Source organism: Mirounga leonina, unplaced genomic scaffold (genome assembly GCF_011800145.1).
Source record: "Mirounga leonina isolate KUSES-001 unplaced genomic scaffold, KU_Mleo_1.0 Mir_151, whole genome shotgun sequence".
Classification (NCBI taxonomy): domain Eukaryota; kingdom Metazoa; phylum Chordata; class Mammalia; order Carnivora; family Phocidae; genus Mirounga; species Mirounga leonina.
The window spans coordinates 13,875,785-13,902,986 of record NW_023270377.1 but is presented as its reverse complement, the minus strand read 5'-3'; the positions used below and the strand labels follow the sequence as shown (position 1 = coordinate 13,902,986).

Genomic DNA, 27,202 nt, shown 5'->3' with positions numbered 1-27,202 from the left:
ACTTGGAAAGGAAATGTGTCATTTCTTTCAGAGGCTACATAAAATCTTTTCAGAGTTCTCCATGCTACCATTACCTATACCAATCTCCTCTTGCCCTCGTAGTTAGAGAAGCCTGGGCTTACATATAGCTGCAGTTATTTTCCATGGGTAGGTGAGAGAAGGTATTTCTATGTAAGATGGTAATGTTGTATATGGATCACCACACTGGATGCCCACCACTACCATCACTTTATTTGTCATTCTTCAGCTAGGTGGATGATCCAGTTATTTTCCAGATAAAGGAGAAGCCAAAGTTGGACTGTATTTTTTTTTTTTTTAAGATTTTATTTATTTATTTGAGACAGAGAGAATGAGACAGAGAGAGAGAGCATGAGAGGGGGGAGGGTCAGAGGGAGAAGCAGACCCCCTGCCGAGCAGGGAGCCCGATGCGGGACTCGATCCCGGGACTCCAGGATCATGACCTGAGCCGAAGGCAGTCGCTTAACCGACTGAGCCACCCAGGCGCCCCTAAATAAAATCTTTTAAAAAAATAAAATAAAATGTGATTTCTTTTTTTTAATATTTTATTTTATTTTATTTTTTTAAGATATTTTTATTTATTTGCGAGAGAGAGAATGAGAGACAGAGAGCATGAGAGGAGGGAGGGTCAGAGGGAGAAGCAGACTCCCTGCTGAGCAGGGAGCCCGATGAGGGACTCGATCCCGGGACTCCAGGATCATGACCTGAGCCGAAGGCAGTCGCCCAACCGACTGAGCCACCCAGGCGCCCAGGGACTGTATTTTTTTAAGTATTTCAGACTGCAACGTGTTTAAAGTGTATCGCTGCGCAGGGCTCAGCAAATGAACAATCGAAAACAATAACAAAATGCCATTTCTAGGGCTCTCATAATTTTCTGGCAGCACTGTAAATCAGAACTAACTCTCTGGCAAGAATTTGTTTCACGTACCGAGAAAAACATTTCCTGCCTAATACGGCTGCTGCTACTAATAGAATGACAACAACAAAGTGATTGAGGAATTCCACACTTGGCAACTGATTCTGAGGAAATTATTTAATATGAAAAAAAAGAACTACACATTACAAAAAAGTTCCTATGAGCATTATTCAGAGGAGTAAAAATTGGGGGGAAATGTTAAATAATGAAATGGGTTAATGGCATATTAATTCAATAGCTCATGCAGTCATTACAAATAGTTCTGCAAATCATGGGTTCAGATAAGCCATTGAATTAGTATGCTTACGCAGTCATTACAAATAGTTGCAAAGACCATGAATCCATGAGAAAATGTTTATGAAATGCTAATTTTTTTGTAAACCGATGTATCTAACTACTGTAATTGGGCTGAGAAGGCTGGGCAGGACAGGTAGGAGAGGAGAAGGAACACACCTGTAAAGCAGACGAGGCCTTCAGCTCCTGGGCTGGGGGGTCGGTCCTGGAGCCTTGAGACTCAGAGAACTGCAGGGTCCCCAACCTCCACTCAGTAAGCAGAAGAACAAACCAACAATTGAACAATTCCTCACGAGCCCTGAGGCACTCAAGGATGTATCTGTTCAACTCAAGGCAGCTATCTAAATGTGAAGACTGGGGGCACCTGGGTGGCTCAGTCGGTTAAGGGGCTACCTTCGGCTCAGGTCATGACCTCCAGGTCCCGGGATCAAGCCCCACGTCAGGATCCCTGCTCAGTGGGGAGTCTGCTTCTCCTTCTACCCCTCACCCCACTCGTGCGCTCTCTCTTTCAATGAATTAAGTAAGTAAATAAATAAATGTGAAGATTGTGCACTCCCTAAGACTGTGTCTGGTAAATCATTCCCAACAAGAGCAAACAAGGCTGAGGAGTAAAACAGGCCTTGGGTCGAAGCCCCAGTGTACATGCAGGCTCCATAATCAGAGGCAATTCCAAGTAGGCTGCAGCCACTTCTCTTTAGAAAGGCAGAGCCTAAGAGGCTCTGGTCACCCCTCACTGAGAGCTCTCCTTCTGAGGTTGGTACGGTCTTCAACAGAAGCTCCTGCCACGGGTGAGGCCTTGAAGTCTGGAGCTGGTCATGCCCCCATCAAGTCTGGTCAGGGATCTGATGCATCCATGGAGGTCAGTGCAGAGGGCCAAGAACACACAGAGCTAACAAGGAGACACGGACCCACAGACTGAAACTCAAGGGCTGGAGGTGATGGCTGGAGAGAACCTTGAGAATGTCACCCCCCAGGAGAAGTGAGTAGGGGGCAGGTAAAGGAATCAGATGCAGAAAGGCAGGAAAGAGAAGACCCTGAAAGACACAGGGCCACGAGGCCTGAAAGACACAAGGCAATACACCGTGCCTCTTGACAAACGTGTCCCTGCTTGACTTCTTGAATAAGTTCACAGCAATGAACTGCAGTGGCAGACAAAGCGACTTCCCGGATTCTAGAAAACACATCAGGATTCAAGAAAGGCTACTGCCGGTTGAGAACGTGATGCCACATCCTCATGGCAAAGACAACAGCCAAGACCTCTATTTTATACTTAGGGAGGCGAAAGTAAAGGGAGTCAACGTCCTAAAATCAAACAAACCAACATCAGTTTGTTTAGTTGTTTTGTCCAATTTTATTGCTCTTTTATCAGAGGATGATGAAAATTCACATTTCAAAACATTACAAAAGTAAGTAATTCAAAGCAAAGCAGCTTTATATGGTAAATAATAAGTAAAAAATTTTTTTCAAAAAAAAAACGCTTTTCAGAAAATTCAACATTGTATCCTCCAAAGCAGTAACCCCTAAACAATAAGGAGACATGAAGAATTAAATTACTTTTTCCCTCCAAACAAATCTAGAGTGTGGAAAAGTCTAGGTCTAACTTCAAAGCTCTCATTTAGTTCAAAAAAATCCTGACTTCTGTGCTAAATAGCAACAGTGACTCTAACAAAACCTCTCTCAATTAACATGCACTTTGTTTGTTTTTGTTTCAAATTTTTATTTAAATTCTAGCTAACATACAGTGTAATATTGGTTTCTGGAGTAGAATTCAGTGATTCATCACTTACATACAACGCCCAGTGCTCATCACAAGTGCACCCCTTAGTCCCCATCACCCATCTAGACCCTCCCCCACCCACCTCCCTCCAGCCACCCTCTCTCTTAGAGTTTCTTGGTTATGAATCTCTTATAGTTTGCTTCCCTCTCTTTTTTTCCTTCCCATATATTCATCTGTTTTTTTTTCTTAAATTCCACATATGAGTGAAATCATACAGTATTTGTCTTCCTCTGACTTATTTTGCTTAGCATAATACACTCTAGCTCCATCCATGTCATTGCAAATAGCGAGATATCATTCTTTTTGATGGCCAAGTAATATTCTGTTATATATATACACATATGTATGTATGTTATATAATATTCCAATATATATAATATATATATACACATACGCACATCTTCTTTATCCATTCATCAGTTGATGGATATTTATTTTTACAATAAAATAAGCTAGGGAAGAGAAAAAGTTATTAAGAAAACCGTAAGGAAAAGAAAATACATTTATAGTACCATACTGTAAAAACTCCACATATAAGTGGGCCTGCATAGTCCAAAGCCATGTTGTTCAAGAGCCAACTGTACTTGCTGTTTTAAGCCACTGAATTTTGAAGCGGTTTGTTTCATAGCAATAACTAAATGACACAATGCTATCTGTTCCAAAAACAGAATACCTTTTTTATTTTAAAGATTTTATTTACTCGACAGAGCGCACACAAGCAGGGGGGAGCGGCAGTCAGAGGGAGAGGGAGAAGCAGACTCCCTGCTGAGCAGAGAGCCTGACACAGGAGCTCAATCACAGGACCCCCGGATCACGACCTGAGCCGAAGGCAGACGCTTAACCCACTGAGCCACCCAGGCGCCCCTAGAATACCTTTAAAAATACTCAGGAGGTGCCTGGGTGGCTCAGTTGTTGGGCGTCTGCCTTCAGCTCAGGTCATGATCCCAGAGTCCTGGGATCGAGTCCCGCATCGGGCTCCCTGCTCGGCAGGAAGCCTGCTTCTCCCTCTCCCACTCCCCCTACTTGTGTTCCCTCTCTCGCTGTGTCTCTCTCTGTCAAATAAATAAAATCCTAAAAAAAAAAAAAAGAATACTTAGGATTCTGACCTTAAAATGAAGAATAAAAATAGCACATGGCATTTACTGAGTGTCAAGGATTTAAAAGTACTGAATCAACAAATAAGTCCACTTTAACTTTGAACTGAAATATAGGATCCTCACTTTGCACAGATGCCAATTTGAATCCCAAGAAACTAAAGAAGTTACCGTAAAGCATAAATGAAGTTATTACTCTTAATTAAATATTATTCAATATTTTTCATCCTACCAAGGATCAGAATTCTGCGTGTTCTTTTACCTTACTACAGTAGATACATGAAAAGCAGACTAAAAACCACAGGTATGATTAAGAATGAAGTCTTTATTCCAGCAAGACTAGTCTATGATCTTCTCAAAGATATGCCTGATGATCAGAATAGGTAGAGAATCTCCTTCCATTTCTTCTAGTCCCTTTGACTCCCTCCTTGAGGGAGTTAAAAGCAAGTTAAAAATGTAGGAAATCACTAAGTCTATAAAGCCTCATCTGCTTAAGCTAGAAAGAGGAGGAACGAAGATAGATTCCAAGCATGGTTCTTCTTGTGAAAAGCACTGGCTCTCAAACCAAAAGGTATCTCGTGGGAGTACAGATTAATACCATTTTTAAACCTAAAACTCCATGAGATCACACATCTGGATTAAATACATTTTATTTTCCATTATGATTACCTTGAAAACCATGCCCACACTTCGATAGATTCAAAAAGCACACCAGTGCTTTGGTAAAATGACAAGGCCAAATTCTGTGTTGCCTGACACATCAGCATTTCTAAAACCAGATCTTTTTTTTTTTTTTTAAGTAGGCTCCATGCCCAGCATGGGGCCCAATACATGGCTTGAACTCATGACCCTGAGATCAAGACCTGAGCTAAAATCAAGAGTTGGACGCCCAACCAACTGAGCCACCCAGGCGCCCCTTTTTAAATTTCTCAAAAAACACCCTAATTATCCCAAAACAGCTAAATGAAAGCAATTCAACCATTTTTACATTATAAACTGATATACCAGGATTACTCAACCAATTAAAGACAAAATACAGAGGATAGCATATGTTACAAATTAAGCCCAAGGCCTAATTCTTTTAAACTCTTACAATAGTTAAATTTGAGGAAATCTGATTTTCTAGTCACTCTTAGGGCTGCTGATACTATTTCATATCTGGATAAATCACCAAACATTTCTGTTACCTTCAGCAAAAGATATTTTTTCCTACTCTAACTACCTCCAGGGGCTATAGACACGGTGTAATTCTGGGAGCCTTGGTGCTTTCTCTAACATTAGGATGTTAGCCTACACGAGAAAGAAAAGGATATGGTCATCAGTGCAATCTGCTTTTATCAAATAAATAGCAGTTTCCTTTCAGCCAAGTCTCATGAACTCTGCCCTCTTCATTCCTGCTGCAGAAAGAAGCCTTTCTCCTTTGGTAACAAAGGGGGGAAACACTAGATTTTTATTGAATTGACTATCTAAACGGAAAGGCAGGGAAAACAGCCTCTTTTTACCGAGGAGAATTAGATTGGCTGAGAAAAATGTAAATTTCCATCTCCTTCTACAGTCAGGGAAGGAATTCTGAACAGCTTCAACGGCCCATGATGATGACTCTCGGTCTCCTGATTTTGTCACAGGCAGATTTTTATCCCAAGAGGAAGGCTACTTATGTGGCATGTCCAACAGCTCCTAAATGAGGAATGCCTCTCCAGAAGCCAGATGGATGGTTTTCTACCTGCAGATGTTTTCTTTTCTTACTTGAGGAACCATTCCTGCTGTTCTCTGTTCACTGTTAGCATCAAAATGATTTTTTGTGACCTCTGTGCCACTAAGAAGGCTAAAAGCCATCAGAACCTCTAGGAGCAGGAGCAATCCAAGCAGGATGCCGTCAACGTAGGGTCCATGCAACACTTTCTTAACTTACCAAAAAAAAGTTCAAACTCTATCCATAGCCTACATGTCTCAAAACACAAGGTTAAACTAACCCCCCAAAAGCAGAGTTTGAGGCAGTAAGGAAGAGTAGCCTCATTTCCAATGCTGTTCCAGGCTTCTTTCTTCCTACCAGGTCTGCTTATTGATTCCCTCAAACTAACAGTTGAGAGACCACTGTACCACCTGCTTTCCTTCTGGGATTCTGGAATTTGGGCAAGCGCTAGGCAGAGAGTAACAGCCCCCAGTAAAAGCGGTGGGTACAGAGTCTCTAACGGGACCCCTGGTGACAGTATTTTACGCATGTGGTCATAACTCAATGCTGGAGGAATGGAGCACTTCTTGAGTGACTCTCCACAGGGCAAGGGCTCACGGAAGCTCATGCTGCTCTCCTCTGGACTTCACCCCCTCCCTCTCCTGTCACCGATTCTGTCTGTGTCCCTTTGCTGTAATAAATCAGGGCCATGCATACGATTGTACGTTGGCAGTCCTCCTAATGAATCACTGAACTGAGGGGTGGTCCTGGAGCCCCTGAACTCCAGCAGGGCAAAGATTTTATAACAGAAAACTCATGACTGATATGACTTGTGACCAATATGGAAATGATGAGAAGACACAACTCAAAAACAGTTACAAGAACTTAGGTTTAGAAGTGACTCCCAAAATGGTTATTGTTCTACTTCATACAGAAATTTTTTTTATTTACACACACACACATTCGAAAAGCAGACATCTTTAGCTTCTGATGAGATTAAAATAATTCCATGGGAAATAATAATAGTCAACACATACACAGTGCTTTCCCTGTGTTGGGCACTGTTCAATGCACTTTGAATCTTAATTAATCCAAGTCTCACAAAACCCTGAGGTAGGTACTGTCCCCATTTTGCAGATGAGAAAACTATGGCACAGAAAGAAGAAGCAACCTGCCCAAGGTCACATGGCTGGGATTCAAGCTCAGGCATTCTGGATCCAGAATCTGCTCTCGACTATGCCATAAAAAGAAAATGATCCTCACAATGAAGGGCCACTCTAACAACAGAGAAATAAATGCTTCTTGCCTTCTCACTTCTTCGTTTTATTTTCTAACACAAATCAAAGAGTCTTCTTTTAGGCACTGCGTGACAACAAAAACACAGCAGTTAATACCCCAGGTTTCAGTAAAAGCCAACAGCTTCCAGCTATGCCAGGTTTTCTCCTAAGCATAACACTTAAAAATCAAGCTGTTGATTCAAAATTGCTTCCACGTGAACAGTTAGTATATATATAATTTTTCCCTCAAACTATCTTAATGTGCTTAGAAAAGTCTGAAAGGAAACAAGTATATCAGAGTAAACAGCTGGTATAACAGCAAGAAAAGCAGATGCTACCCAAATATGTTAAAAGTTGGATTTCTCGGGGCGCCTGGGTGGCTCAGTCATTAAGCGTCTGCCTTCGGCTCAGGTCATGATCCCAGGGTCCTGGGATCAAGCCCCGCATTGGGCTCCCTGCTCGGCAGGAAGCCTGCTTCTCCCTCTCCCACTCCCCCTGCTTCTGTTCCCTCTCTCGCTGTGTCTCTCTCTGTCAAATAAATAAAATCTTTAAAAAAAAAAAAAGTTGGATTTCTCTGGTACTGTTTACCAGTCTAAGTGCAACATCCTACAATATTCCAAACACATGAGATTTGCCTTTGTTTGACTTACGCCAGGCAACTGAGTTCCTCACAAGATCAATCGTGGCCTCCAGGCCCCTGATGCAACAGCGTAAGCACGCTCATCCTCCAACTGTTTTCCAAAAATGAAGACGGCAGGACTGCAGCCTGATTTCTAAGGCTTTCTCGTAAAGTTTTTTCTTTTAAAAATTCTATCCTTCTGCGTACTCTTATTAAATTTTTGGTGCAGTCCACAGGGAAAAAAAAAAAGTTCAAAAGGCAAACGTGTCCAGGGAATGGTTTTCTCGTGGTCTTACCACAGTTCAGTTCTGTTTGGAAAGCTGAGTCATTTTTCTGTTCCCACTATCAGGAAAATGATTGCTGTAGTTCTTACCACTCAGGTTAGTACTTTTATTTTTACAGTTTCCTGACTAGAGAGACAGTCTGACTTTATTGATTCAAGAATTTTTTTTTTTTTAAGCTTTACAAAAGTAGCATTTTTGGCATGCTGAAAAATGCCAGTTCCCAAGTTCAGGCAACTGGAAACTAAAGTTAAAAACACAAATTCAGGTCTAGTGTAACAAAAGAGTTTGGGGTAATTATGACTCTAACAAAATCTACATGAATGCACACAAGAGAGTAGTTGCCATTTTCTGTTAACCCTTTGTGGCACAGGAACTCCGACGATTTCAGATCAGACCCCTAAGCTCACGACCCAAACCATTCCCAGTGACTCCAGGTACGATGGTATTAGGCTCGGTATTCCACATGGGTTTAATATTCTTTGAGGGGATTATGTGTATTTAGATTTGTCCTACACGGTTTGGTTTTAATGGGAAATCGATGAGAACATGTAAATAACTCCAGGCAAATATATCCCGGAAACTGAAAGAAAAGAAGACAAAGTGTTCGCTCCCAGTGGGCCTACACAGGCAAGCACCATGACAAGTAACTCTTGTAGAAAGTGGTTCTCAAAGTGGGGTTCCTGGACCAACAGCATCAGCATCAACATCTCTGGGAACCTGGAAGAAATGCAAACTCTCAGGCCCCACCCCAGCCTCACTGAATCAGGATCTGACACATGCTCAAGTTTGAGAACCACTGTCTAGAGAGACCAGATAAATAAGTACATGTAGCCTAAACCAGGGTGTCTCAACCATGGTGCTACTGATATCTGGAGCTGGTAATTCTTTTTGTGAGGTACTTAGCGTCCTGTGCATTATAGGATGCTGAGCAGCATCTCTGGTCTCTACCCACGAGATGCCAGCAATACCCTCCTTTAGTCGTGACAACCAAAATGTCACCAGATACTGCCAAATTGCACTATGGGCCAAAGTCACCCCTCCTTGAGAATCACTGGCCTAGTTTAGAAAAATGGACACTAACTTCAGGTGATCCTCTCATCTTTCACTTTCCTCTCAAAATGCTCTCAAGCCAGTTCTTGCTGCTTTTACCTTTCATAAAATGAATTAACTTCAGCTGGAGCCTACTTTAAATGTTAAAAGTTACTGTTCTGAGCATTAAAGCAGAAGTTATATAGAAAACGTACAAGCTTTGTTTTAAAAAACAAAACCAAACCAAACCCTGAAAACTAAAAGGAAGGATAACTAAATAATAGCAAAAGGCAGAATCCTAGCATTTTACACTTGCTGCCAGAACAGTCCATCGTTGACGGATACTGCCTGCATTTGGTTTCTCCAAATGTGCAGCAAACCTGGATGCATGGCAGAAAGAACTAGAGCCTCCGAATCAGCCCTGGGTTCAAATCTTAATCCAATCACTTACTAGCTATGAGCCCTTGGGGCGTGACTCAGTATCCTTTGCGCCTCCGTTTCGTAAACCCTCAAAGGCCCACTGCAGTAGGATGCATACACCCACCATCTGTTCCAAACACCCACAGCGGGGCCCGGGGACAGCACCTGCACTTACACGCACCGCTGCTTCTGCAGGAAAACGCAGGAGCACTCACGCTGCACGGGATAAATAAAGATTACAAACAGTCTTGTCTCTTCAGGGCAAGTTTTAGCACCAAAGAGTTTTCAGGCCCAGTTTACAAACGAACAAACTAACCAACCCACCTTTGACTTTTAGAATACATTTAATTTTGGAGCTACTGATAAGGGAAGTGACTGTACCCCCCCACCTCATGGGGGGATGTGAGGACTGGATGCAGCCCGTACATAGGTCCAATTCTCTATGGATAGAGAGAAGGGACTTTTAGAAGGTTAGCTGTTGTTATTTCCAAAGTATGAATTCTGATCATGTCACTGGCTTTGAAATCTTTGATGGTTCCTCACTACCTGCAAACTAAAGTCCAATTTCTAAGAGTGGTGCACAAGAAAGGCCCTTCCAGAACTGAACACTAGGCCCTCCAGCTCTCAGGACTCTTTCCTGCCATGGCCACTCATATACCCTTTGCTCTGGTCACCTAGAAATAACTGTGGTCCTCTATTGCCTCCTGTTCCTTCCATCTGCCTGGCGCAGGGCTGTGCACCCTCCTTCCTTCACACAGCCCACTACTCTATCCAGTGACATCTCCTGAGGCTTTCCTTGAACCCTGGCCCTCAAGGACACACTTTCCTCTGTGTCTCCCCAACACCCTGGAAGCTGAGGGCACAGGGCCATCTCTTCACCAGTCTGTCCAGCCCTTTGGAAACAGATTTTGGCGTCACTGTCTTTCTACCCCACAGGTCCAGCCCACAGTGTCTAATAAATGCTTGTTTGATGAATAAGGGCGGTCAGTATTCTGTTTCCTTAATATGTTGGTTCTATCAGGTCAAGGGCCATAAAAATCAATGAATCAGAAATCAGGAGGGCAGGTGCTGTGACTTTTGATCCGTGTTGTATTCCCTGAGCCTGGCAATCAATAGGTACAGTATTCCAAATCTATAAACGAACGAATACATGAATGTATGAATGAGTGAATGATCGAAGAGTATGACACGTATCTATGACAATGTAAAGATGCACCACCACATCCAACAACAACAAAAACCCACAGCCACATGCTTTCATAAATCCCATAAAGTAAGGCACCTGCTCAAAAACGTCCTACCTTCAAGGAAGCTCCAAGGGCCTGAAACACAAATTAGAAACATAAGGCTCCAACCCTCACCTAGTCCGGTCATCAGTGAGGGCCCTGCTGTGCCCCAGTGAAAAAGTGAGCTGATCTAAGGCTCCCCCAGAACATTTCAGTCCCAGAGCAGCTAAGTAGTCACTTTCCATAAAACATTTATCAGCACTGCTCCTGGCCAGTAATCTCAAATATTCAGCAATTTACGCAACATGCATGAGTCACGGATATTTTACCAAATAAAATAGCTAAGTTTTATAAAATGTCTGCATCTAATTCATATCATGCAAATATCATTATTGTGTCCTTTGCCTTTTCTTTTCCACATTCCCTTCTTCTCCCTGTGGCTCATGCACCCCCTTCTCCCTTTCCCTTATTGCTTCTGCACACCAACACCCACGTCCTTCCAGTCGCTCCCCACCTCCTTTGAGATCAGCTACATGCAAATGAACTGGAGAGACTATTGCCTGCTCACAATAAACAGACTCAAAAGCAAAATATATGGGGACTTCAGGTTTTCTGTTCCCACTGAGGACAGGCCGTCAATGGTACTTCGAAAGCTATGACTACAAAAGGCTGGACTGCACTGTCAGCTGAAAGGGGACAGCAAGTACCTTCCACCTTCCAGAGGCCTTTATGACTTTTGGAATATCACCATTTAAGATCACTCACTGTAGCAAGGAAACACAATTTCACTCAGCAAACATCAGTCATTTCCTCCAAATTCCCACGGTAAAGCCACAAACCTTTTAAACGTTTAGGGTTTTAAAAACACTAAAGTTTTAAAACAAATAATATCTCTTCCAATCACACAGCCTTGGGCAGACCAATGAGCTGCAAAGAGACGACTTTAGGTGCATAGAGACATGCTTTAGCGATGAGTTTAATTCTTTATGGCAAGTGATACTGGTTTTCCGTTAACGGTGGAAGATGTTTTCTTTGAAATAAAATAACTTAACCTTTTCAAAAATAAGTCTCTTTTACGAAAAAACAAAGCAAAACAACAACTATGTAGTAAATAAAAGTTCAGATGGTTCTAGCAGCTGTAAAAAAATAACCGATCTAGGCAGCCGGTGTTGGGCGAAGAGTTGTCAACCCCAGAGTAAAGCAGAAGTAAGAGAGAGAAAGCCCCCGGAGGTCTGTTGAGAGCCGGGAAGCCCTGGCACCAGGACCCGCGCAGTGCTCCTGGCTCCAAGGCTTGGAACTGACCGCGGAGGGCCAAGCACCCCCACCCCCACCCCCACCCCACGGAGGTCGCGACGCTTTCGAGGAGCAAGCAAAACCCCACAAAGGAGAGCAGGGACGGGGTCCCGGGCTGGAAGGGGCGCGGTGGGACTGGGGTTGCCAGGCTGGAAGGGGCCAGGATCCCGAGCTAGACAGGCGCGCTGGGGGTCACTGACTGGAGGGGCTCAAGGGGGCGGGGGTCCCCCAGCTGGTGGGGCGGGTCCGGGGTCCCGGGCTGGAAGGGGTAGGATCCCGGGCTAGGGTGGCGCGCTGGGGGTTCCCGACTGAAGGGGCGCACTGGGACGGGGGTCCCCGGCTGGAAGGACGCAGTAGGACCGCGCGGCGGGACCAGGGTCCCGAGCTGGAGGGTGAAGGTCCCGGGCTGGAAGGGCGCGGCGAGATGCCCGGGGGGCCGAGGACGCCCCCCGCGGAGAGGGACGAGGCCGCCGCCCCCACCGCCCCCACGCCCCCACGCCCCGTCGCCTGCGGGAGTACGGGCCACCCCCGGCGCACCACCCGCCAGCCCTACCTGTCCTCGCTGGCCGTGATGACGCCGTCCTCCTTGGGGATGAGCAGCGAGGCCGTGACGGCGTCCTGGTGCCCCTCGATCTTGCTCAGCAGCACCGGACGGCTGCTCTGCGGCCTGGAGTGGATCTCGGCCGCCATGTTCGCGCGGCGGCGGCGGCGGCGGCGGCCTCCCGGGCGGGCGGCCCATCAGCTGACGGCCGGGCGGGCGGGGACGCGCCGGTTCTGCTCCGGCTCCCGGGGCCGCGTGGGCGCCGCGCCGCCGTAAGCTCCCGAGTGCTGCCGCCCGCGCCCGTATTGCCTAGGGAAGCCGCACAGCGAAAAACTCCGAGCCCTGAGAAGGGTCGCAGAGCGCGTCTGCCGCGGACTGGAAAAGCGATAAAGGTTGAAAAGTGAAGGCATTCACCCAGAATGGATTGAGCCGTTGGAGGGGACGAGGAATGGCCCCCCAAACCAGAGCCTTCTGGAAGTAATAATACTACATGGTGTTTATTCTAAGAAGCCATTGTTTGGAAGACGTTCCAAGATGTTGGAAGTGTGAAAAAATACAGTGCAGTTTAGAATCTTTGAAAGACAGTGACACTCATTGAGTGGTGACTATATACAGGGCACTATCCCAGTTTCTTCACACGGATTGTCTTATTTAATGCTGATAACAACTTTAAGAGATGGAGAGATAAGTGCTTTTGTATTCTCATTGTAGAGATGAGAAAACTGGACCACAGAGAAGTTAAATCACTTGCTTAAGGTCGCACAGCTATTAGAAAGAGAAAAGTACTAGAACTCCGGGAGCTGGCTTGGTACTATGAGCCAGTCATCTGCGTTGCTGGGAGCTGGCCCGGTGCTCACAGCTGGTTCTTGCGGAACATAAACATTAGACAATGCCACTCCATAATCCTATATAAACACAGCAAAACATGAAATTGTTCAAGCCACAAAAATGAACAAACATCCCTCTATTCTGGCGAATAAAAGTGACTCCTCTTTCTTTACCAATTACAGCTTTAGCTTCTGCCTAGTTTTCCTCCCTTTAGACAAAATTAACATCTCCAATCATAGAATTATCCCCATTTCCTGACAGCATCCAGTCCAGTCCAGAGGAAAGCCCTTCTTCCTTAAACCCTCCCTAAAATCACCTAATACAAACCTAAATCCCGCAATAAGTTCTTTCAATCACCAATGCCCCATAGTTCCCATGATATGCCTTCTCCTGCCAATAAGCAACCAACCCAACATGTTCAACTATGAGTGTGTTCCTGGCAGCTTTTGGCTGGAACACATCAGTAGCTATTAAGTTAAAGGGTCATGATGGGGACCCAGAAAATCATTGACTCCAGAGAACTCCCCTCTCTAACCCACACTCCCCCTCCAACACACACTGTATTATTCTGACTCATTAATTGCAGAATTCCAATAGAGGATTTACTGTACACAGGGCTATCCAGCACTTAAAATGTGACTAGTCCAAATTGAGTTATGGTATGAGTGCAAAATACACACCAAATTTTAAAGACTTAGTCCAAAACAAAACAAAAAGATGTTTCATTAATAATTTTCATATTGATGGGGCGCCTGGGTGGCTCAGTTGGTTAAGCGACTGCCTTCGGCTCAGGTCATGATCCTGGAGTCCCAGGATCGAGTCCCGCATTGGGCTCCCTGCTCAGCAGGGAGCCTGCTTCTCCCTCTGACCCTCCTCCCTCTCATGCTCTCTCTCTATCATTCTCTCTCTCTCTCAATAATAAATAAATAAAAATCTTAAAAAAAATAATTTTCATATTGATTACATGTGGAAATGATAAAATTTAGATATACTGAGTTAGATATTTTAAAAATTAATGTTACCTGTTTCTCATTATTTTTTAATATAGCTAATGAATTTTAAATTATGTAGATGTTTCACATAATCATTCGTGGGCTTTATTAAACAAACATGTATTATACACCCACTAAGGACCATATGCTGACAAGATGAATAAGACATGGTTCTTGCAAGGCTTTTACAGAGTGATGACTAGACAGGCCACTGAATGAGGTTTTCAAACAACAAATATTTATTGAGTGCCTGCTATGAACCAGGCACCATTCTAAATGCAGCTATGCTCCAAAGACACAAAAATCGCTCGTCCATTAGAACATATATTCCAGTGAAAGAACCAGATAATAAAATAAATAACCAAATTACATAGTATATTAGAAGGTGTTAAGTGCTGTGAAAAAAAAATAAGACCATGAAGGGCGATAGGGACGACAGAGGATATTGCAATTTTAAACAGGATGGTGTGGAAGATTTCAAGACGCACTACATAGATCCACCTTCATAGAAGGGAGGCGGTCAGCAGACAATCTTGGCTTTCAGCTCCTTCAGGGTCTGCTTCATCTGCAGAGAGCCACCATGGCTCAGCCATGCCGTTCATGGGGCAGCCCAAATTCGGTAACTAAATGAGAGAGGAATATAAAGGTCTGGCCGTGTCGGTCTGGTGCAGGACATGCTGATAGAGCTCTCTCCCAGATTGGATGAGGATTTGTCAGGCCTGTACTGCAGCTGACTTTTCCTGCCTACTCCTGTTACATCTGCCTCTCTTCACAGCTGTGGATTCCTAATAAATATCCTGCACCCCAATCTCTGTCTCAGCATCTGCTTCCAGAGAATGCAGCCTGAGGGAAAGCCTCACACAGAAGGTGACATTTGAGCCAAAAAGGAGAGTAGGCAGTAAGCCATGTAGAAGTATAGAGGAAGTCCTCTCTTGGAAAGGGAACTGCAAGTGCTAAGGCCCTGAGGTGAGAACCTGCCTGGGGTTTTCTAGGGCTGGCAGGGCAGCCACTGTGGCTGGAGCAGAGTGAGTGAGGAGTACAGAGAGATGAGGAAGAAGGGTCAGGAGACAGACCATGTCGAGCCCTGAGGCCATGGTAAGGACTTTCGCTTTTACTTTAAATGAGATGGGAAGCCAGTGGAGGATTTTGAGGGCAGAAAACTTCCTTAATCTGCTTTCAGTCTTAAAAGGCAAGGGTGTCAGTTGGGACGCTAATAAAATAAGGCAGTTGAGAGATGATGATAGTTTAGCCACAGAGTGCAGGTGGTGAGAAGGCAGCAGAGTCTAGACATTTCTGGAAGGTGGAGCCAATGAACTTTGTTGGATGTGGGTTATGAAAGAAAGAGAAGTCAGGATTTGTGGGATGACCAACTGGAGGAATGGAGCTGCCCTTTGACCAATCTGGGGAAGGTGTTTGGCCAAGAAAACAGGGAGTTTGGTTTTGGATGTATGAAGCTTGAAATGCCAGTAGATGTCCAGGTGCAGGAGTTTTGTATACACCACTAAAGAGCAGAAAGGCCTGTACTGAACACGTAACTTTGGGATTTGAAGGGACGTAAATGAAGTGCACCAGGCCACCCTGGGCACGGTCTGTTTTCTGGGCCTGGGTCCTAGAGCCACATAGTCCCCTTAGCATATGTTTATTGAAAATAAACAAATTCATGATTGAATTTTAAAAACTGGTTGATTCCTCAACTCTGTGAGTTAGTGGTAAAAACTCCCTGAGACCCTACATTTTTGGTTCCGTAAATAAGGTTCTCATTGTTGTATTTACTGAGAAACTCTCAATACAGAGACACCTCATTTTAACATAATATTGTTTGTTATTAGATTATTCCTCCCTATAAATGGACTAATAACAGTTCCTTGTGCTGTCTTCTAATATATTTATTTGATGAATGTTCAATGAATTTTTTTTAACAGGCAGTGTAAAATAATGAAACACAAAGGTCAATCATGATCTTCTCTCATCCCTTCTTAGAGAATTTGCTTCACCCAGAAATCCATCAGCTTGTTTTATGGTATGTGCTAAGCCGCCATTTCCTCTCTCCCTCTCCAAAGAGAACGCTTTTCTAGGCTTGGATGAGCCATTCTGACAATAGTTAAGAACAGATTTTATTCAGGAACTATTGCAATAAGGGAAAAGAGACTTCTCTATAGAACTGAGCTCAATTCCAAATACAGCATGGACCAGGGGAAACTTATAGCCATGGGGGCTGGGAGGTGTCTGTGAACATTGAACTAAGTGGAAACATCAGGTAAGGGTGGGGGGCAGGAGTCTAGCTAAACCAACTTGACAGGATTCTTCTGAAGGCAGGCCACCTGGGGATAGTGGTGGGTGATGAATTTGATTAGATATTAAGGGTAATTAGATATTGAGGGTGGGGGATCCTTTCTAAACTGACTTAGGATTCTTGCTGAAAGTGGGCTATGCAGGCCTGACAGACACCAAAGCCTAAGGTCGAGCGTCTTCGAAACGAGGGCTTAGGGGAGCCTGACTCAAGTTTGGTCAAGGGGAAAATCTTTGCCAGAGCCTAACATTAGAGATGCTTGAGCTAAGTAGTAACATGCCTGAGTCTGCATTTCAGGGAAATGGATGAAGATGAACTGTGTCTGGGGAAGAGAGGAAGGTGCAACACGTGTTTGGAGGCCTGGCAAGGAGGTAAGGATTGCCATCAGGTAGCCGCTGTGGAAATAAATTGAAAAAGGACTTGGCACCTGGATAAAAGTGGGTTTTTGTGGAAATAGGAATAATTGAATACATAGGAGCCCAACTGGGTAACTGTGGGGGGACAATGATGCCATGAACAAACAGATCAACAGTAAGAGGTGACTTTTGGGGTCTAGATGTTCAGCATGCAACTCAAAATTGGAAATTCAGAGAAGTCTTCCTTTGTGAATTAATATTAGATCAAAACATTTATATTAACAGTTTGGTAGGAAAGTTTCCACTAAAGAGTGGAAGATAAAGGGGAAAAAAAGACTTATAATTCCACTGTTCTCATTTTGATGTATTTTTTTTTTCCAGTCTTTGCAGGGGCCGGGGGGGGGGGGGTGCTTTAAAAAGTTTGTACTGTTAGAAATTTAAATTTTGGTTAAGTCAGTATCCCTTAGTCTAGGGCTCCTGAAAAGAAGGCTTCTGGAGACATGTCGGGTAAATATTTGCTCCTAAATAGTGGCTGGATTGATGTTCTGAAACTCTTAAGACTAAATACATACTGACAATAAGTGTTTTCTTTTTTTGAGACTTTTACGTGTTTACTTTAGACTGAGAGTGAAACAGGTCTTTGCGCTAATGAGAAAGCGAAGAACAAGAAAGCAACGGAGGGTGAAGCAACTTCTTCCACACACTTCCGGATCCCAAGGCCCCACAGTCCTGACTCACCCCAAAGTAAGCCCTGGGTGGGCAGGAACCAGAGCTCACGCATGCGCAGTAAAACTCAACGGCAGCGCCCCCCCCCCCGCCGTGTACTAGTCCGGCCCGGGCCTCGCTCAGTTCGCCCAATTCCGGGGGGACTGCGTTACCGCGCCACTGGTCCGACCTTCTTCCTTCCGTCCTCCATTGCTTTTCCCCTGTAATGGCGTCCGGCCTGGGGAGGCTGCTTTTGCGGGGGCCTCGCCGCCTCCTGGCGCCGGCCGCCCCGACTCTCGTCCCGCCAGTTCGGGGCGTGAAGAAGGGATTCCGCGCCGCCTTCCGCTTCCAGAAGGAGTTAGAGCGGTGGCGTCTGCTCCGGTGCCCGCCGCCGCCCGTGCGCCGGTAGGAGCCGCCTCGGAAGGGGTCGGGGGTGGGGGTCGAGGACCGGGCGGGTTGCTCCTCGCTAGGGAGGTTTGCGGTGGAGACACCGGAGGAACCTGGACGCGTGGGCTGGGGCACAACAGGGGGTAGATTTCTGCTTCGGGGTCGACCAAGGGTCTACGCCCGACGCCTGGGAACTCGTACTTAGAGCCCATCAGCTGAGTTTGGAGAAATGAGGCTTTGTGAGGCTAACCTTTATGTGGCCTTGGGGTTGCAGTCTCTCTGTTGTAATGGCTGAGAATTCTTGGGAAAGAGAGGTAAGAGGGCCGAAAGCATTCCACAGCATCGCAAGAGCAGAATTAAGTATGTGCACCTACAGGTGCATTTGCCAGAATAAAAGGAAAACAGTTGAGCTTTGGTTTTGTTGCCCCAGTTAATCGTGTTTCTTCTTAATCTTGATCCAGTAGGGTCTGGCGGTAGCTTGGCAAAGAAGTCCAGTAGCCTGGCAGAGAAAGACACCTTTAGAGCTCCCAACGAGATCTCCTGTACCTGAGGTCTCGAATCTTGTTCTCTAATAATGTGACTTTGACTTGTAGTCGTGGCGATGTAAAAGAGACGCATCTCATTCTTTTGACTCCATTCGTAGGTGTTTGAGTTCCATATTATTGCTATTATAACCGATGGAAGAGTGATTAGCTTTGAAGTTATTACTCCTTAGGGAATTTAGTATGAAACTTTGGTAGCTACTTTAATATTACCCCCCAGAATTGAACCAGTTTATACATCTGTCCGTAGGAATATACTTGTTCATATTCCTATACTCTTCAAAACAATATTATTTTTCTAATAGGCAGAAAATAGTATTTAATTCACGTTTCTTTGATTATTGTGAGGTTAGTCACTTTTGGCTTTTATGGTTGGAGGAAACTAAGGATTATATAGGTTGACATACATTTTATGACTTAGAACCACGATCTTTATATTTTCCTATCCATTTTTACTTAAAAGAGTTTTATTTGGATTTATTGTCTCTTTTTAAAAAGACCTTTTAGCCATTCTTGGGAATGATTACGAACTTTTAACCTACTTGTAATGATACTAGATTATTTAGATGCTAACTTAAATGGGTGTTTTTAACACTTAATAAAATAAGAGATAAATATAGCATACTTCTTGTTTAGAGCTTGAACCTGTGAAATTATAACTCCTATTTCATACCCAGGTATAAAGCATAATTCCGTGGCTATAGCAGAAGTAAAGAATCTAAAAGGTAGGGTACTGGCTTAGTCTCTGACGTTGAAGAACTTTAATGTGGCAGTTGGCTCAAAGGGAAAATGAATCCACCAGTGAATATAGCAAAGAACCACAAGTTATCATCTGACTTAAATTTTAACTTTCAGAAAATCAAACCGTGGTGTGAAAATGAAACTCGGTCTTTTTTTATTTCCTTTACATAATCAATAAAATTGTATCACAATTAAAAGTTTTCGTGTTATTTTAACATCTTGTTCTCTTTACCATCTCTTACTGTCTTCTGTTTTACATTTTCAGTTCAGAGAAGCCCAACTGGGATTACCATGCTGAAATACAAGCATTTGGACATCGGTTACAGGAAACCTTTTCCTTAGATCTTCTCAAAACTGCATTTGTTAATAGCTGCTATATTAAAAGTGAGGAGGCCAAGCGCCAAAACCTTGGAATAGAGAAAGAAGCTGTTCTTCTGAATCTTAAAGATAATCAAGAACTCTCTGAACAAGGGACATCTTTTTCAAAAACTTGTCTCACACAGTTATTTGAGGATGCTTACCCAGACTTGCCTACTGAAGGCATTAAAAGTCTTGTTGACTTTCTCACTGGTGAGCAAGTGGTGTGTCACGTGGCCAGAAACTTGGCTGTGGAGCAGTTAACACTGAGTGCAGAATTTCCAGTTCCCCCGCCTGTTTTACAGCAGACTTTCTTTGCAGTGATTGGAGCCCTGCTACGGAGCAGTGGCCCTGAGAGGACCGCTCTTTTCATCAGGGTAGGTAATGCTTAATTGCACATGCTGGGACCTGCTTGAGGTGGAAAGGACGACAACTTTTTTTGTAATTCGTTTCTTTATTATATGATTTTAGAAGGTGATCTGTGAATTTATCTCCCTACCAAATTCTGAAAAAGACCTAAAGCTTTTTTTTTTTTTTTTTTTTAAGATTTATTTATTTATTTGGGAGAGAGAGAGAGCGCACATGCATGTGTGCACATGGGGGCAGGCAGAGGGAGCGGGAGAGAGTCCTAAGCAGACTGCGCCGAGTGTGGAGCCTTGGCAGAGCCCGATCTCACAACCCTGATATTACAACCTGAGCCAAAACCAAGAGTTGGAGGCTTAACCGACTGCACCACCCAGGCACCCCCATATGTGCATTTTAGAAACATACTTCTTCATACTATCTCCCTGTTCTGGGAAATGGGATTAGAATATTCAACCTCCACTCCCACTGAAAGTTCTAATAATAAACTAGTAAGACCAGAAATCTATAGGGAAAAAATAGGCATATGTGATCACCAAAAAAATCTAGATTTCTTTTTATATTCCTGCCAATACCTTAGGCATTAAAATTGTTTTTCCTTCACCCTACAGTTGCTTATTCTATATTGCAAATAATCCAGGGATTCACTCATAGGTGTAAGTAACCGTATGTGTCTCATAAGGCAACTCTATATCTGTACATTAAAAGATTGAAAATCCCCTACTGAGGACTTAATAAATTAAAAAAAAATTTTTTTTAATTCAGTATAATTAACATACATTGTTATATTAGTTTCAGGTGATAAATATTTTTTATTAACGAAACTGAACTAGAGTTCTGGTGCTTGGGCAAGTGTTGTAAGGAAATTATTTTGTGAACTGTTATTTTTTCTTTTTAACATTTCTCCCCTCATGTCTCCATTTACACATCCTTTATTATATACTGTGTTTTTTAACACAAGTTAATTGCAATATATTGTGAAAATTCACGTTCCCATATTTTCTGTCAACATTGGTAATGTTTTTTATTGGTAAATGAATTCTGCTTTGAATGTTCATAATTTTTCCATTTTCTTAGTTTTACAAATTGAAAATATTATCAAGTCTTAAACAGTTTTAAAAGACAATGTGAAATTATTTAAATGATTTTTTTTAAATCATGAATTTAAATAGTGAAGTACTATTATCTGGAGGTCCATAGTACTTTTTTTATAGGAGTTTCTGTGAGAAGTTACTACTATTTATTCATTAATTCATTTGTTTTAAAAATCTTTTTCTTACTGATGAAAGCGTATAAGATTTTACCTTCAACTATGAATTTTGGTTTTTTTTTTCAAGTTTTTATTTAAGTTCCATTTAGTTAATATATAGTGTAATATTAGTTTCAGGAGTAGAATTTAGTGATTTATCACTTACATATAACACATACTGCCCATCCCAACAAGTGTACTCCTTAATACCCATCACCCATTTAACCTACCCCCCTGCCTACCTCCTCTCCAGCAGCCCTGTTAACTCTCTCTAGTTAAGAGTCTGTTTTACGGTTTGCCTCTCTCTTTCTACCCCCCAAGTTCATCTGTTTTTCATTTCTTAAATTACACATATGAGTGAAATCATTTTGTATTTGTCTTTTTCTGACTGACTTATTTTGCTTAACATAATACTCTCTAGCTCCATCCACGTCATTGCAAATGGCAAGATTTCATTCTTTTTTATGGCTGAGTAATACTCCCATTGTGTGTGTGTATACCACTTTATTCATCAGTTGATGGACATTTGGGCTCTTTCCATAATTTGGCTATACTATAAACGTTGGGATGCGTGTGTCCCCTCGAATCAGTATTTTTGTATGGTTTGGTTAAATACCTAGTAGTGTAATTGCTAAATCATGTGGTAGTTCTATTTTTAATTTTTTGAGGAACCTCCATACTGTTCTCCAGAGTGGCCACACCAGTTTGCATTCCCACCAACAGTGGGAATCCTCGCCAACTTCTGTTGTTTCCTGTGTTGTTAATTTTAGCCATTCTGAATGTTGTGAGGTGGTATCTCATAGTTTTGTATTTCCCTGATGATGGGTGATGTTGAGCATAGTTCCATGTGTCTGTTGGCCTTCATGTGTCTGTATGTCTTCTCTGGAAAAATGCCTATTCATGTGTTCTGCCCATTTCTTTTCTCTTTTTTTTTTTTTTGTGTTCTGCCCATTTCTTAACTGGATTATTTGTTTTTCGTGTGTTGAGTTTGATAAGTTCGTTACAGATTCTGGATACTAACCCTTTTCAGATATGTCATTTGCAAGTATCTTCTCCCATTCTGAAGGTTGCGTTTTAGTTTTGTTGATTGTTTCCTTTGTTGTGCAGAAGCTTTTTGTCTTGATGAAGTCCCAGTAGTTCATTTTTGCTTTTGTTTCCCTTGCCTCCGGAGATGTGTCTAGTAAGAAGTTGCTATAGCCTGTGTCAAAGAGGTTGCTGCCTGTGTTCTATTCTAGGATTTTGATGGTTTCCTGTCTCACATTTAGGTCTTTCATCCATTTTGAATTTATTTTTGTGTATGGTGTAAGAAAGTGGTCCAGGTTCATTCTTTCACATGTTGCTGTCCAGTTTTCCCAACACCATTTGTTGAAGAAACCATCTTTTTTCCAGTGGATATTCTTTTCCTGCTTTGTTGGAGATTAGTTGACCATAGAGTTGTTCCATTTCTAGTTTTCTATTCTGTTCCATGGATCTATGTGTGTTTTTGTGCCAGTACCATACTGTTTTTTTTTTTTTTTAAGTTATTTATGTGTTTATTTCATTAATATTTTTATTTTATTTTTGGGATGGGGAGGGGCAGCGGGGGAAAAAGAGATAATCTTAAGCAGGCTCCACACCCAGCAAAGAGCCTGACACTGGGCTTGATCTCACAATCCTGAGATCGTGACCTGAGCTGAAATCAAGAGTTGGATGCTTAACCCACTGTACCACCTGGTGCCCCAGTACCATACTGTCTTGATCATTACAGCTTTGTAATATAACTTGATGTCCAGAATTGTGATGCCTCCAGTTTTGCTTTTCTTTTTCAAAATTGCTTGGCTCTTTGGGGTCTTTTGTGGTTCCATATAAATTTTAGGATTGTTTGTTCTGTGAAAAATGCTGGTGGTATTTTGATAGGAATTGCATTGAATGTAGATTGTTTTGGGTAGTATAGACATTTTAACAGTATTTGGTCTTCCAATCCATGAACATAGAATGTTTTTCCATTTCTTTGTGTCATCTTCAATTTCTTTCATAAGCGTTCTGTAGTTTTCAGAGTACAGATCTTTTACCTCTTTGGTAAGTTTATTCCTAGATAATCTTACGGGTTTTGGTGCAGTTGTAAGTGGGATCTATTCCCTGATTTCTCTTTTGCTCCTTCACTATTGGTATATAAAAATGCAACAGATTTCTGGACGTTGATTTTGTATCCTGAGACTTTACTGAACTCGTGTATTAGTTCTAGCAACTATTTGGTGGAATCTTTTGAGTATTCTTGCTGGAGTATCATGGCATCTGCAACAACTATGATTTTTGTAATAAAACTTACATGAAAAACTATATGGACATGAAAAGGAATAGTACATTTTGTCTTTTTCAATCCCCATTAAGTTTTTAAATTCTGTTAAAAGTGTACTTTGAATATGATCCTTATTTTCTTTATACTACTTTAAATGTATAAATTGTATTTTTGTATGCAGGACTTCTTAATTACTCAGATGACTGGAAAAGAACTTTTTGAGATTTGGAAGATAATAAATCCCATGGGGCTACTGGTAGAAGAACTGAAGAAAAGGAATATTTCAGCTCCTGAATCTAGACTTACCAGGCAGTCTGGAAGCACCACAGCTTTGCCTGTGTTTTTTGTTGGCTTATACTGGTTAGTAAAATCTTATTTATTTATTTATTTTAAAGATTTTATGGTTAGTAAAATTTTAATCTTGACTTCATAACATTGATTGGAAGCCTTAACAACTGACCTTTCACAATTCCTTAATATAAGCTCTGATTGCATTAACAGATTTAAAAAACTCATTCCCATGATTATCTATATACTGCTTCCCTTTCTGCTGGTCAGTCTTAGGGGAAGGTCAGTAATCTGTGGTTGGCTAATAGTAGCTTTTGTTAACCAACTATACATTGTAGAATCCATTCATTTCAATGAGTAAGAATTTCATGTTAACCTAAACATTTCTGTAGACAAATAAAAGTTCTGATTCATAAGTGTTAGAGATTTACCCCTAATCCACACTTGTAACAGCTTCAACTGAGCCTAGGAGTGGACAACTTAGTTACTTGTCCATCAAAATATATAAATCAGCCCGCATTGAGACTGTTTTAGTTTTGTTAGTAAACAGTTGGCTTGCCTCCCACTGATTGAATATTTGAGAAACTTGGTTAAAATTTAGGTCAGTATTTTTCTGATCTTTATATGATGTAGGATTTTATAGGTTAAAGGCAATGGAAGGACATCACAAAGGAGAAAATGGACAATGTTGTAAAAAGTTTCAACTTTAGTTTTAATTGAAATGCAAAGCAAGATAACGAGGTACTCTTTTGCTTATTAGCTTGATAAGTCTTAAACACATCCTTTATCAGCAGTTCATATATTTCTAATAGAAGAAAAGAGTGGTATAGTATTTCTGTCAGTAATTTTGACCAAATGCCAGGAGTCTTTAAATTCTTCATGTCCTTTGATTTGGTATTCTCACTTTGGGTGTGTCTCTCCAGGTTACATCAAAAATGTGTAAACAAAGATGTTCATTTGTTTGCTCTTTGTACCCCATACCTAGAACAGTTCTTAGGACATGGTAGTCAATAAACAGTTGTTGAACTAATAGCATTTTTTCAGTTAGAAAATTAGAAATAACTTTGGTATCCAGTAAGAGAGAAATAATAAATGCACATGATAGAATATAGTACAACTAGGATAGGTGATGTTGTTAAAGGATTTTTAGTGACATGGAAATTTTGAAGAATGCTCTCTTATTTTTAAACGAAGCAGTTTGCCCTGTTACTAACAGTGGTTGTCATTGGGTAGTAGAATTATTTAATTTTTCCTAGATTTTATGTAATGGTATTTAAAAAAATGATCCGTGATACACTAAGACCATCATTGGACTAGAAACATGATATACATCTTGTGCTTGAAATTCACTTAGATGATTTTCTCTATTCCATACTATTACAAATATATATGTGTAGAATTATTAATGTAAAGTTTAACCTATATGATTATTCTTTGTTTCATTTCAAATTACTGCCACAGAAAATAATTCTTAGCAAATTCCTTCCATGTTGTTTTTTTTTTTTTCCTGTGTAGTTTTGCTCATTTTTCTTTAATTTGGTTCTATTCTTCCTTGGCTTTCAAGTCAACTTATATTAAATCTGAGCTACTAAGTAAAGTTGCTGTTTATGAGATTTTCAGAGATGCTTCTTTTAGTTGGATAGGTAAAGTTTGGGGTCAGGAAATTTCTTGGAAGTACTTAAATGTAATTGAGAAGTAGCACATCCTTTCCTCCCTGTGGGAACACTTTTACATTTTTTGGAGGAGAGTTTGCTAGTTATCATAATAGAAATCTCACTAAAGCAGGAATACCCATTTTTGTTTAATTTGGCTTTACTAGAACACCGATAACCTTAAGTGTTCACTGCTACCTCAGTATCTTCTGGGAATAAGTTAGAGCGGATTATAATATATAAAATAATGTTTTAAATCTTAGCAAGTTTTAAAGATCTAAAGCTCTTAATTTAAAATACAGAACTGATTTCTCATTTATTTTAAAGTTTAGATGAGAAACCAGAAAGGCACAGTTTTTTTTCCATAAAATTTTTCCTCCTATCACAGATTTAAGATGAATTAAAAATAATGTAGTTATAGTTTCCATGAATATTTTTAATAGTTTCAGACTTTATAGCAAGATTTTTATATATTCTTTGAATTCTTCCATCAACAACAATAACAGAACAAACCCATACTTACTTAGATGTGCCTTGGTTTTTTGATTTGAAAAATATTGGACCTAGTGAGTTGTTTATATTTCTATGGAAATGTAAATATTTCTTTTCTAACTGCTATATATAATGAATTTGCAACAAAACTAGTTAATTTCCAAAAGATACTATATCCAAAGCTCTTGTGTTACTTCTGGTAGATATTATTGCCAAAACAAGATTTAGAAACCATAACCCATTTGTGGACTGTGTCTTATGATCACGGGTAATTTCAGACTACTCTTGGTTTTTTTCTAGCGATAAGAAGTTGATTGCAGAAGGACCTGGGGAAACAGTGCTGGTTGCAGAAGAAGAAGCGGCTCGAGTGGCACTTAGGAAACTCTATGGGTTCACTGAGAACAGACGGCCCTGGGACTATTCCAAGCCCAAAGAGAATTTAAGAGCAGAAAAGGCTATCACCGCCAGCTAACCTGCCAGAATTATGGCAGCCTGAAATTTGTGAGCCAGAGAATGAGATAAATGTCAAAGATGTACAAAGCTGGACATTTTTCAAATTGTAAAGAAATAGGCCTTATTTCTCATAATGAGTTCCTAAAATTAAACAGATATTTATCAGGTCATTGATTTTTTTTCTTTTTCCTTTTTGTTTTGTCAAAAGTCTTTTTTGGATGTTTTTCCAGTAAGTTTTTTTCTAAAGTCCTTGATTTTATTATTTTATTTAACATGTATAGTTAGGTCTATTTTATTCCCGGCTAGCTTTGAGGTATCACCATAATTTGCATATGTGTTTTACGTGAACTTTCATACCAATAAAAAAGTCACTCTTTCTCTACTAAAGATTTTATTGTAGTTTAATTTGATATACCCAGGTTGGTGAACTTTGTCCCTTTAATAGGATTTTAGCTAAAAGAATAATAACTCTTAACCTTTAGAAATGTAAAAGTGCAGCTTATCACAGTTAGATGGGTATTTATCTGACCCCTAGATTCTGTCTAGGTTTGAAATTATGTGTACTAATTCATCTCATAGTTATTCAATTTCTATAAAACAAATAACAGAAAAGATAAACTTTATGCTTTTAAAAGAAAGTCGAAAGCAGCTAACTGAAAAATATATATCAATGTTAATGGAAGAATAAGGCATATATTTATCAGTTGAGTATTCCATAATCATAATCATAGCCACTGTGTACCAAACACTGTTCTAAGTATTTTACTGT

At 41.4% G+C, this 27,202-nt stretch overlaps 2 protein-coding genes across 2 annotated transcripts in view; one reads left to right on the top strand and one right to left on the bottom strand.

Moving 5' to 3' along the window:
* WDFY1 (WD repeat and FYVE domain containing 1) overlaps positions 1-12,655 on the bottom strand; it is a 47,659-nt gene extending 35,004 nt beyond the window's left edge. Inside the window, exon 1 of the mRNA XM_035007007.1 lies at positions 12,473-12,655. Coding sequence (XP_034862898.1) covers positions 12,473-12,609 — 137 coding nt within the window. The 5' untranslated portion in view covers positions 12,610-12,655. The remainder of the gene's footprint in view (positions 1-12,472) is intronic.
* Positions 12,656-17,823: 5,168 nt separating this feature from the next.
* On the top strand, positions 17,824-26,815 carry MRPL44 (mitochondrial ribosomal protein L44). The gene is made up of 4 exons (XM_035007006.1): positions 17,824-18,036; positions 19,567-20,035; positions 23,730-23,908; positions 26,281-26,815. The coding sequence occupies exons 1-4, from the start codon at positions 17,858-17,860 to the stop codon at positions 26,450-26,452; spliced, it is 999 nt and encodes a 332-aa protein (XP_034862897.1). The 5' UTR covers positions 17,824-17,857; the 3' UTR covers positions 26,453-26,815.
* The last annotated feature ends 387 nt before the right edge of the window (positions 26,816-27,202 follow it).